This window comes from Cyphomyrmex costatus, unplaced genomic scaffold (assembly GCF_001594065.2).
Source record: "Cyphomyrmex costatus isolate MS0001 unplaced genomic scaffold, Ccosl1.0 scaffold43, whole genome shotgun sequence".
Classification (NCBI taxonomy): domain Eukaryota; kingdom Metazoa; phylum Arthropoda; class Insecta; order Hymenoptera; family Formicidae; genus Cyphomyrmex; species Cyphomyrmex costatus.
Window position 1 is genome coordinate 2,205,419 of NW_017278534.1, and position 12,402 is coordinate 2,217,820.

Consider the following 12,402-nt stretch of genomic DNA (forward strand, 5'->3'; position numbering starts at 1 on the left):
ATAGAAAATAACATCCAATGAAGTATATAATAATTAATATAAAGGATCGACTTTAAATTTGATCGACGAATTCACCAGGATGAGGAAAAGGTACAGTGAACTCGGGACATACTGGATTTGGAATGTATGCATGCTTGAAAGAGCGAGAGGGAGAGGGGAGAGAGAGAGAGAGAGAGAGAGAGAGAGAGAGAGAGAGAGAGAGAGAGACATGCCTTCTGGATATCGATCGTTACGATCGTCGTTGCGACAAACCGGACTTCGCTCGTACGGTATCCCGCGATTTGGAAGGAGGCATGTACGTGATCCGTCTGGCAGGTGGAAGGACACCGTATGTAGTGGCCGATACAACGATCGCGGCGATGATCAGGAAACCTGGATGACCAGGAGAGGAAGCGACGAAGCTGTATTGCGCCCTGTTCCTTGGCAGTTGCGCGCGAACCATCGAGCGGAGCGGAGCGGAGCGCTTTCATTGCCGATGGTGATCCTGTTTCCCGATTGGTGCTCGATGGTACCAAGTGTCGTGGAATAGAAGATCAAATAGCCACGAGTTCAAGAGATACCTATCGTGTGAGTTCAGCGATTTCAAGAGAAAACAAAGTTCATAATATTGATCGGCTTTACCAATGTTGGAAAACTTAGGACTTGTTTTTCAATTGTATTGATATACATATAATGATCTCATAATAATCTCGATATTATTAGAATCGATATTGTGTGTATGAATCTGCAATGTCATTATTTACGTGAAAATATACGTAAATCATTGAATCTACATTCAAGACGTGAGACTAGTTAATGTTTTCTATATTCTGATGCTAATTTATAACTCCTGATATCTTTTTTGTCATTTTTATTAAAATTATTTTATTCTATAAGAAAAAAATAACGTAATTAATTATCAGAATCAAATATATTAGACTTATTCTACGGTTACTAAATTTCTGTGTATATTCCTTAAGAATGTAGAAGAAGGTATTCTTTGAGTATAAATATGAATACATATAGTATATTTTAAAATATCTTTTAAATAACCTTGAATAACCTTGAGTAATGTTGCATTATAATGAGAAGATGTGAGTAGCCAAAGAAACGATAAAGAGTCGTTTTCTTATGCAAGAGTCTTTTGTAATCCACGGCAATAGTGGGACCTGAGTGTCCAGGAAATCTACAATCAACTTTCCTGTCCTAGGAGTATAAACGCGATAGATAAATCTTATTATTAGCAGCACGAGGTGCAGGCATGATGCGACAGTGTGTCGAAGGAGACTGCAATGCCATCGCAGATCCTCAAATATACCTCACAACTTATTTACGACGTGAAATCGACGCAGCTATGACTGCTTCGCAAACGTTTGCAGGAATACAGATGCAACAAGTATGATAATTCCCCGGCAAAATGCAAATGGAAAACACACGTGTCTAAGCAGAACAATGATCATATAAAAATGACAAATGACTGATATAAAAGTGACTCTCTCTTTATAATTATTTAAAATTTATTTTGATACCATTTTGTCATGGTAACTTTTTATTCTTGAGTGGACACACATCAATTTGATTTATGATGTTATAAATGTTTGCTGAACTCTCAGAGCAGCGTTTTTTTATTTAATAAATAAATAAATAATTACAAATTATAAACAGCGCGCGTAAGAATATAATTTATCTTACGTAATTAAAATAGATACGTCAACATTGTTTAAATAATTAAATTTTATTTCTTTTACTTAGCACAAGTTTTATCAAACATTTTTATAGGAAAGTTGTGCCAACTTTAATTTGTTTATACAGCTAATTTGCATAAAAATCATGTTTAATTCAAATTACATGCTGTCGCGATCAGCGCACGTATAGGATCGTGTTGTAAGATTATTTTGCGACAGATCGTCGGTGCAAGAACCTTACATTAATTCAAGCATGGCATTCGCGTTTCCTTGACACGCTCACTCGAACCGTTTGTTGGAACGTGAAATTACTTTCAATGATCGGTTGCCTTCACCCGTTTTACACGGGATAAAAAGCTTTCTTGATATAATGATTTTATCAAAACTGTTATTTTTGTTGTAATGTGACAGTTTTGCCAATTAGGAACTAGAAATATTGCACAATTGGGCAAGATTGAAACGACTATATGTATGTATATTTATATAGAAATATCTATTTAAAATATTGGATCAGGATTTTTATCTATGTATGAAGTAAAATAGATATTTATATAATTAATGAAAACTATGTGTGTGTACTTATTCTTTTGTAATACAAGAAAAATATGAAATATATTTATGTAACATTTTATGTAGATGTTTTTTTGTTTGTAGTTAAAAATATATATTATAGATTTTAAAGAAAACGAGTAAAGAAGTAGTAAAATTTAAATAATTTAATAGATAAAGGATTCTTTGTATAAAAATAAACAACAAGAAGACAAAGGCTATATAAGAAAATCTTGTTGTTTAAAATTTAAATAAGTATATTCCCTTTTACATGATTAAGTAAAAAAGTATACCAAGGCATATCGGCTCAATAGTAATTGTGAGATGTAACGCTTTATCTTTGCAAATGTTTTGACCGACTTTTGCATACTACTTTACTGTAAAAGATTCTAAATGTGTATATTTGAGTACCTTTTTTTTCTTTATTTTTCTATTTTCCATTTCATGTCTACAAACATGTTTCCACTTCATGTTTGCCGACATAGGAAACAACAGGTATATAACTGTAGATTTATTCATACAATAGATTTAAAGTGACTGAGAATTTTCATGTTACTATCACTTTTAGACTTCTATATTTATATACATATTACTTATATAATCATCAATTAAAGCGCCTGACCTTCTGCGATAGTAATTATGATGACGCTATACTTGATACTTGTAATTTTTGCATAACTAAATCTTGTTAATCATTTATTTCATATACATATTTTATATTTCTCGGAAACGTTGCAATTTATTTTAATAATAAAATCTTAAATTCGAAGGCGGTTTCTCTTAAATAATTTCAAAGAAAATTTTATTACTAAATCTTTTAATTTAATTAATAAAAAAACAATGTCATAATATTACGAAATAAGATTACAAAAATAAGTAGATTTTAAAAATAAGTATGATTTTAAAAAATCATAGAGAATTGGTAGTACAATTGTATTATAAGACTTATTAAAATTATTAATACAGATACGATGAAATTAAATGAAAATTAAATAAATTGATGAAGTAAGAAAGCGACGAAAAATAATATTAATTTATTTATAAATTATGCTAAACAATAATTAGTATAAATTAAAAAGAGTAAAAATAAAAAGTAAGCATACATGTCTTTTTCTTTTCAGGCTCACGCATGATATGACTCAGTCTCGTGAGGTTCTAGCGATGATGGACGCACACACAACTACATTCGGGCGCAAAAAAGGTTGCACGATTTCTCGATGTAACGCCTTCCTCCTGGGCGCATTTTTCCTAATCAGCCTGGTCGTTACTGGTTTATTGGTGTACCACTTTGCACCTTGTCTTGAAGAAAAACAAGTTCAGCCATGCACGGACTCTACTGGCGATTCGCTCTTGCAGACAGGAAGGAGTTTTTCGATGACGCCAACAAAGAAAAAATTAGATGTCAGATTACCAAAGGCTATCGTGCCTGATTTGTACGAATTATGGCTAATACCTTTTATATGGGAGGGTAACTTCACTTTTCACGGCGAGGTAATGCTTTATTATGTTAATTTATATATATTCTGTTATACTTATATATTTATAAATAGTCATATATTTTGCAACAAATGAAAAACGTTTTTTTGTCTATAAACATATTTTTTTAGTAATCATATTATAACAATTATATTTTTTTATTCTTTTTTTTCAAGAAAGAAATAATTTTTAACTGCATGTACTGTTTAATTGTTTTATACTTGTTATCTTATCGGATCTAACTCAAATATAACTTTTTGATTTAGAGTTTGTAGATTAATATATTTTTTATTCTGTAACACATAAAAAATTATATACAGATTTAAATAAACAGGTTATTAAAACTCATGAAAACCGTGACAATTACGATAAAATATCAAAATATTTCTCGATAAGAGAAAGGTTCTACACGGAAACAATCTGACTCTAGACTTATGCATAATTTTTTTGTAAAAATTGTATTTTTTTGTTATAAATTATTTTATTGTTACTTTAGCATTTATTTTGACTTATGACTTTCACTAATTATACATAACTTTTTTATTATTTATCATTATATGTTATTAATTTGTTATTTTATCATTTAGATATTTATTTAGCAATACATTAACATAATATTTTACGTATGTCGATTTATTGTTGTATTTGATGTGAAATGTTATTAACTATTTATGAAAATATTTCTTTCTTTTTTTAATATTGTAAAAGACTTTTACGATTTTAAATTATTATTAGCAAATAAACTAGTTTGACTACGTTATAAATGTCTACTTTCTATTGAGAATTGAAATTTTTTTTTATGTACTTAATTCGCAATTCTATACGTAAGCTGTTACTGCCACACTGTTATGAAGAGACGCGCCTAGCGATTGACGCAACCGTTCACTTTCATATGTGGGATTCATGAGAAATAGGCTTCGGCAGATCACGTGCGTTCTTATCTCAATTCCTTGTCAAGTTTCGTTTTCATTTCTTTTTACTTTCTTACGAGTTCTGTTTGTTCTAGTTTGCAAACATTTTTTGAAATGTTATATACAAAGAGGACAGTTAAAATATGATAAATTTATTGTGTAAAATATTTAAGCAATAATAGATCCATTTTTTAATCGAAAATACGTTTATTTCTCTACAAAATATTCGTTTGAATATCTTGTAAAGAAATTGATATATTTTCGATCAAAGTGAATCTTGTATTGTTTAAATGACTTATAGAATAAATTTATCATATTATTATACATATCCAACTCTGCGAATCACGCGTCGATCTTTTTTTTCCGATCTTAAAACGCAATGAACAGAACTAAAGTAGTATTATTACATATTAAATCGACAAGCAATTTAATAATTTTGATGCTAATTTTAGAAAGAAAAAATATTAACAATTTGTTAATCTAATTGTAAGTATTTTAACAATTGTAAATAATTTACATTATTGCAAAAAATATTGTCTCAACTGAGATTTAAGTTTAGATCTCTTATATTTCATTTATATTACAGCCTTCATTCGACCATCGAGGCTTTGGCAATATTTGTCGCAATAACCAGTAATTGATGAAAGAAACGTTGTTTTTCGAAACTGTTATACTTCGTATTAGACCGACAAGAATGAATCAATTAAGAAAAGTAAACCTATTTTTGGTGTTCGATTTACAGAATTGAATTGATCCATTTTGATTAAAAAAAGGTTTAATTCTCTTAATTGATTTATTCATGTCGACCTAATACGAGAGAGAGAATTATAATTATGAATATTTCATATAGACCGAAGAGAATTTTATGGTCGTGATTAAATTTAACAAAATGTTATATTTTTACAAAATTTTATTATATACACAATTTTTAAATAAGGGTATTATCATAAGATAATTTAATCATTAAGAGATAATTGGGATATATGAGAATTTCATATATTATCAAAAATAGAGTATTAAAGTAGCGGCACTTGAAATTAAATTGAACAAATATTAATTTATTTTATAAAAATTGCTTTATAAAAACAGAAATATTAATGATTTGTTTAGGTCAAAATTTTAGTAAACGTGACACAAGATACGAACAATGTTACGTTGCACGCTGTCGATATGAACATTGATGAAGACTTTACGAGTGTCAGGGAGTACTCAATTAAGAGCAACAAGACCAAGCTAATCGGGATTGCGGAGCAGAGGTACGATACAGACAGGCAATTTCACGTGATTAGAACGTCGAACACGTTGAAGAAAGGCAAGCAATATGTCGTGCATCTCAAGTTCATTGGCCATCTGAACGACTATCTACAGGGTTTCTACAGAAGTTCGTATACGGTTGGCAATCAGACGAGGTAAACGACATTGCAACGAAATTTTGTAGCCTGTGTAAATTAAGATTTATTCTATGTATTATTTAATCTAAACTCATTCTACTATAGAAATCTGTTTTATTTATTGTTAAATTTATTAATCTAAAATCTAAACAATCTGAAACTTCAATTTATAAAACATTTAATTCAATTAGGTAAAAAAAGTGTACTAATTTCATATTGCAGATAAATATGAACGTCAAAAGACAAATTTAAATTTATTTTTTCAAGAAAAAGAAGTATATAAGAAAAACATTATTTTATTAGAAATTATTTGATTTGTCGCATACTCGATCTTATCATCGTAAAATATTTTGATTAGAGAGTAGAGCGAGTGATTATCCTTTGTATAGTCTTACTGCAGTCGCGTGTTTGGCTTACGTACAGGATTAAACAAGGACTCCTGTCGACTGTTTGCCAAAGGTATCTGGTTTCTGCATTATAGATGGATTGCTACGACTCAGTTTCAACCGACGGATGCGCGCCGTGCTTTCCCATGTTTCGATGAACCAGCTTTGAAAGCCAAGTTCGAAATCAACATAGCGCGTCCTAAAAACATGACATCTATTTCAAATATGCCTAGAAAAGGGGAACCGATGCCAGTGTGAGTAATCATGTATATTATATATTATTTGCATTGGCACCGTTGCGTCTTTTTGTAAATCTGATTCGTATTTTCTGAAGAATTTTTGTAATTAAAATTTGTCATTTAATTGTTTTTCTTTTTATAATTTAGATTTTTGTTCGGCGCAAAATATTTAAAACATAAATAATTTAATTAAAAAATAGAATAATAAGCAAAAGGCTCAGTTAAATAAAATAAAAGAAACAAACAAATTGCCAATATGAACCAACACAAGTTCTTAGTGTGTATTTTTTATACAATTTATTCGAAATAAATTATATCTTTTAATAATTAGGTTCGGTTTAGACTCGTATGTGTGGGATCATTACGATCGTTCGGTACCGATGTCTACGTACTTGGTGGCCTTCATAGTTTCTGACTTTGATGTAAAGAAATCGGAAGATGGTAACTTTAGAGTTTGGGCACGTCACGATGCTATTAATCAATCACAATATAGCTTGAATATTGGACCAAAAATACTCAAATTTTACGAAGACTATTTCAAGATTAAATTCCCTTTGCCAAAGATGGATATGGTCGCGCTGCCTGACTTCTCCGCCGGCGCCATGGAGAATTGGGGATTAATAACATATAGGTAAATATCATGCACGCAGTAAGGGATAATAATTACATTTGCTTCATTACTACATTAAATAAGAGAATATTATCAAATCTATTTTGGAATATTACGAATATGTTTTATGTATACTATACAATTATTCATCTGTATAAACATTATATATATATATATATATAAACCTTAAATGGCGTGTGCGTTCTATGGTCATTTGTTAGTGCGACATTAAGAATATATCGGACTTATCATTGATTTCGAGAAATACCGTAACAGGTCGTCACTACTTGAATACACTGCAATAGTGTCATTCGCTCTATGTCCACAATTCTCCCACTCTCTAATCATTTGTATATTATTGGATAGATAAAAATAATTAAAATTATCACTTTACACTAAACGCGCAGTATATGATTATTTTTAGATATACAGTGTATTTTTAGGTACAATATATTATAATGATATTTGAGAAGATAATATATGTGATTGATGGATAATGGTAAACAACTCCATCATTTTTTTCGGCGTGTTAATATTTTTTAAAGATAGGTTTTTTAAGCAGCATATGAAATACAATATTTTGCTGTGTAAATATATCTATTTAGTAATAAAATTTTTATCTTGATTACTTTTATTTTTATTTTAATGACAATACTGTGGCATGGCGATTAAGAGCGTAAAAATATTAAATAGGTCGCCTACATGTTTGTGCCGCTACCAAGTTCGCGGTCACTAGTTTTATCCGATGTTTTTACATCGATAAATTTTTAATCAAAATTACTCAGAAACTATCATTACCTATAAGTTAAATTAGTTGATATATGAAAGATACATACTAATAATTGTATAAGAAATGAAAATAATTAATTGCTGTTATATTAATTTAGAGAGACAGCGATGTTGTATCAAGAAGGTATATCGACTAGTGGTAGCAAGCAACGGGTTGCCGTCGTGGTATCTCATGAGCTCGCGCATCAGTGGTTTGGAAACTTAGTGACTCCAAGTTGGTGGACGGATCTCTGGTTGAACGAGGGTTTCGCCAGTTATATGGAGTACATTGGCATGGATGCGGTAAGCCTTTTAATCGATACGGACTTACGTATCGTATGTAATGTCAAAATTACTATTATGTTATAACATTTCGTTGATAAATTGACGATAAGAAATTTGATTTAGAAAAAATGAAATACCTTGAACGCTTAAATATTATATATTTTATACGTATATTGTTATAACGTAAATTTTATACATTTTTAAAACATACAGGTGGAACCTACGTGGAAAGCGCTGGAACAATTCGTTATCCACGATCTTCAAAATGTTTTCGGTTTAGACGCTTTAGAATCTTCCCATCCTATATCCATTGAAGTTGGTCATCCGGACGAAATTAGTGAAATTTTTGACAAAATTTCTTATGGAAAAGGTACTTGTTGATTTACGTGAATTATGACGATTCTAAATGAAATTAATACAACTATATCTATGTTTAAATTACTCAGGTGCTTCTATAATAAGAATGATGGATCATTTCCTCACGACAGAAGTTTTCAAGAAAGGTCTAAGTAATTATTTAAATGGAAAGTAAGTAAAGGTCAATTAATTTATATCTTAAACTTTTGCTTATTTATATATAAAGTAATTTAAACTCAATAATAATTACTATTTCACGTAATTGTAACTATAAATAAAAACTTTTAAACAAATGTTAATATAATACAAAAATATTGTAATATTAATTGTGTTTTCTGTATATTCAACAGAGCTTATCAAAGTGCCGAGCAAAATGATTTGTGGTCCGCTTTGACCAAACAAGCTCACAAAGACAAGGTACTTGATCCAAGTGTAACGGTTAAAGAAATAATGGATACTTGGACTTTGCAAACCGGCTTTCCTTTAATTACTGTCACACGAAACTACGACAACGGTAGTATTACATTGGCACAGGTAAGCCAATAATTACAAATTAAGTAATAATTACATAAAATGTGATTTATTATAAATAAAAGTTAATAAATAGAAGCTAGCCTGTTTGGCTTAATTATTTTGTATTTGTTACGTCTTCTATTATATACACACAGATATAATTTAAAAAATTATAAAATACATAATATTACATTATAGCGGATAATTATTTGATTAACAAGTTGCTTATGCTTTAAGCGACTTATGATTTTCTTGTACGCTTTACCTATTTCTCGTAGGAACGATTTCTGCTTCGTAATAGCGGCACGACGGTCACATCTGAGGCGGAACCATTATGGTGGGTACCTATCACTTATACGAGCGAGAAGCAATTAAACTTCAATAACACTCAACCTACGAAATGGATGAAAGCGGAACGCTCGATCATCCTTAACGATTTGAATGTAAGCCCATCTGAGTGGATACTTTTCAACGTTCAAGAAACTGGTAATTATATCTAATGAAATATTCACGATGGAAGAAATATAGGCCTATTTCTCTGTGATAAAAATAAAATATTTTTATAATAAACTTATTTATTATTTTTGATGTTATGAAAATATATAAATATCATTAGATAATATTATATATTTATACAATATTATATTTATAAAACAGGGTATTATAGAGTGAATTATGACAGAGCAAACTGGCAGATGATAATCAAACAATTGAATAAGGAAAATTTCAAAGATATTTCGACGATTAATCGAGCGCAGTTGATTGATGACGCTCTTAATTTAGCTAGAGCTGGCAAGCTCGACTATACTATCGCTTTCGACGTTACATCATATTTAGCCCACGAAATCGAGTATTTGCCTTGGAATGCAGCTTTCAATGCCATGGATTATCTCAATGATATGTTAATCAAGACACAAGGTTATGATAAATTCAGGGTATGTATTGTATTATCGAATTAGAGTATCAATGATATACGTGATATTGAATGGAGATTGTAAGAAATATCAATAATTACATATTAGATATACGTAGATATACTACGATAGCATGAAATATAAATAATATTTTATTATTAATCTTTATATTTTTTAGTTATACATACTAAAATTACTCGATAATGTGTACAAGCAAGTCGGTTTTATAGACAAAGTGGGAGACCCTCAACTGACAGTCTTCACTCGAATTGATGTTCTAAATTGGGCGTGTGATTTTAATCACGAGGATTGTATTATGAATGCCGTGCAACAATTCAAGAATTGGCGCAACACTCCAAATCCAGATATTAACAATCCGTAAATATCATATTATTTCAGATGAAATTATTTATGCACTGCACTGTTGCGTTTGTTAATGCATAAGATGGTTGCAATGATCAAGATGCACATTTAAGACATATTAATCGTTATGTTCAAAATTCTTCATTACCTTCATAGAATTAATAAAGCCATTTACGTTTATTTTAGATATTATAAATTTTGTATTTAGGATTTCGCCGAATTTGAGACGCGTGGTTTATTGTACGGCCATTCGAGTGGGTGGACAAAGCGAGTGGGAATTCGCTTGGCAACGATACCTAGCGACCAATGTAGGATCAGAGAAGGATCTGCTTTTGCAAGCATTAGCTTGTACAAGAGAGATATGGCTGTTAAATCGATTCTTAGATTGGGCTGTGACGGAAAATTCGGGAATCAGAAAACAGGATGCTACCCGAGTTTTCGGATCGGTTGCCCACAACATTGTCGGTCAACCGCTCACATTTAATTACTTCAGAAACAAATGGACGCACCTTAGGGAATAGTAAGCTGTCAATTTTTATTTTTATATTTATAAGTTTATATAATATATTCTGTATTTGTATGTTTCTATCACAGAAAGTTTTCATACAAATGAATTCATATGAATGAGTCAATTTTAATAATTAAGAAATATCAAAGATTTCTATTATTTTGGTTATGAATCATAACTTATGATTTTATTGCTATGGGTTTTTGTCTTGGATTAAGTTATATTTTACTTGTAAAAGTTTGAAAATGATAATATTTTATTATTTCCAGTTTTGGAACATCATTATCAACTGTTAATAACATCGTAAAGTCAGCAACAAGAGGAATAAGTACAAGATACGAATTGAAAGATGTAAGTTGAAAAGTGATAGATGCAAGTAATGGATATATTTTGAAAATGATCTAAAATGATTAAAAATAATTTAATTAAAAAACAAAGGAGATCAGCAAATGTTACTAAAATTCTTTTCTCAAATTTAATATAAACTCGATAAATTGATATGAATATACATACTATTTCACAAGAATACTGAATGTTATGTCATTCTCTTTAAAAAAATATATTCATTTTTTATATATTATTTTTTTAGCTGGTTGAGTTTGCTAAAGATCATCTGGATGAACTTGGTACTGCAACGCGAACCATACATCAAGCAGTAGAGCGAACGGAATCTAATATACGATGGATCGACAACTATCATGCGACAATTCGTGATTGGTTACAGAGGAACACCGCATAATTATTTCATACCCAAAATTATTTGAATCTCCCTCGCGGTGTCGAATCGTGAATGCAATATATAGATGGATTGTTCGATTTTTCGCCGAATTCATCGTCAAAGTATAGTGCGAAAAATCTTTATGCGATAAAGGGAGTACTAAACAATAAATGGGGTACGAGGAAATTGCAAAATAGTCTACCGTTGAATCGTACAAGAGTATTATGTGTTTTGTATGTATTTGTAAATATACGGCCAGCATTAATGCGATATTTATAATACAGAGCGAAAAATGCTCACAGCGTATCGTGTTCACATTCCTAATCGTTCCGCCAGAGATTGCGGAGTATATTTTAAATATAGGAAAAGTGATAACGTTATTCATCCATTTATAATAGATTTCCGATTATAATTTCTACGTATCACTGTAAATCTGAAGAACTTTACCAAACGAGCAGAAAAGAGAATTCATGTTTGAAGTAAATGAATATTATTGGAAGTAACAACTTGTCGCAAAATTCTCATTGTCAGTTCTAAAGTTATATTATGTTTTCTTGATAAATATTGCTGGAAATCAATTTATAGTTATGCCATTATAGATAATTGTCTAATTGATTAAAATAATTAGTAAGTAATAATTGATACAAATACTCATCTATAATAGGAGTCGAATTTTCAACAACCGTTATAAAACATTAATTATAATACATGTTGAAAATGACTAAATATTTTTAATCGCTCATCAATACA

General features: G+C 30.1%; 1 protein-coding gene across 2 annotated transcripts; it reads left to right on the forward strand.

Annotated features, from left to right (window-relative positions):
• The first annotated feature begins 530 nt into the window (after positions 1-530).
• superdeath (Suppressor of ER stress-induced death) lies at positions 531-12,150 on the forward strand. 2 transcript variants are annotated; one of them, XM_018544291.1, is made up of 15 exons: positions 531-567; positions 3,335-3,704; positions 5,711-6,009; positions 6,473-6,631; positions 6,948-7,247; positions 8,114-8,297; positions 8,493-8,649; positions 8,726-8,807; positions 8,987-9,170; positions 9,428-9,635; positions 9,807-10,084; positions 10,242-10,441; positions 10,635-10,946; positions 11,204-11,285; positions 11,524-11,673. In XM_018544291.1, the coding sequence occupies exons 2-15, from the start codon at positions 3,348-3,350 to the stop codon at positions 11,671-11,673; spliced, it is 2,952 nt and encodes a 983-aa protein (XP_018399793.1). In that variant the 5' UTR covers positions 531-567; positions 3,335-3,347. The 2 variants fall into 2 exon arrangements, with proteins under 2 accessions (XP_018399793.1, XP_018399794.1); XM_018544292.1 differs by lacking the exon at positions 531-567 and having other exon boundaries at positions 3,348-3,704; positions 11,524-12,150.
• The last annotated feature ends 252 nt before the right edge of the window (positions 12,151-12,402 follow it).

Bases quoted from the DNA above. Each gene is read 5' to 3' on its own strand.
- superdeath (XM_018544291.1), top strand. From the start codon at position 3,348: ATGACTCAGTCTCGTGAGGTTCTAGCGATGATGGACGCACACACAACT. The intron at 7,248-8,113 runs GTAAATATCATG...ATATTAATTTAG, and splicing joins TGGGGATTAATAACATATAG to AGAGACAGCGATGTTGTATC. The intron at 10,947-11,203 runs GTAAGCTGTCAA...TATTATTTCCAG, and splicing joins TGGACGCACCTTAGGGAATA to TTTTGGAACATCATTATCAA.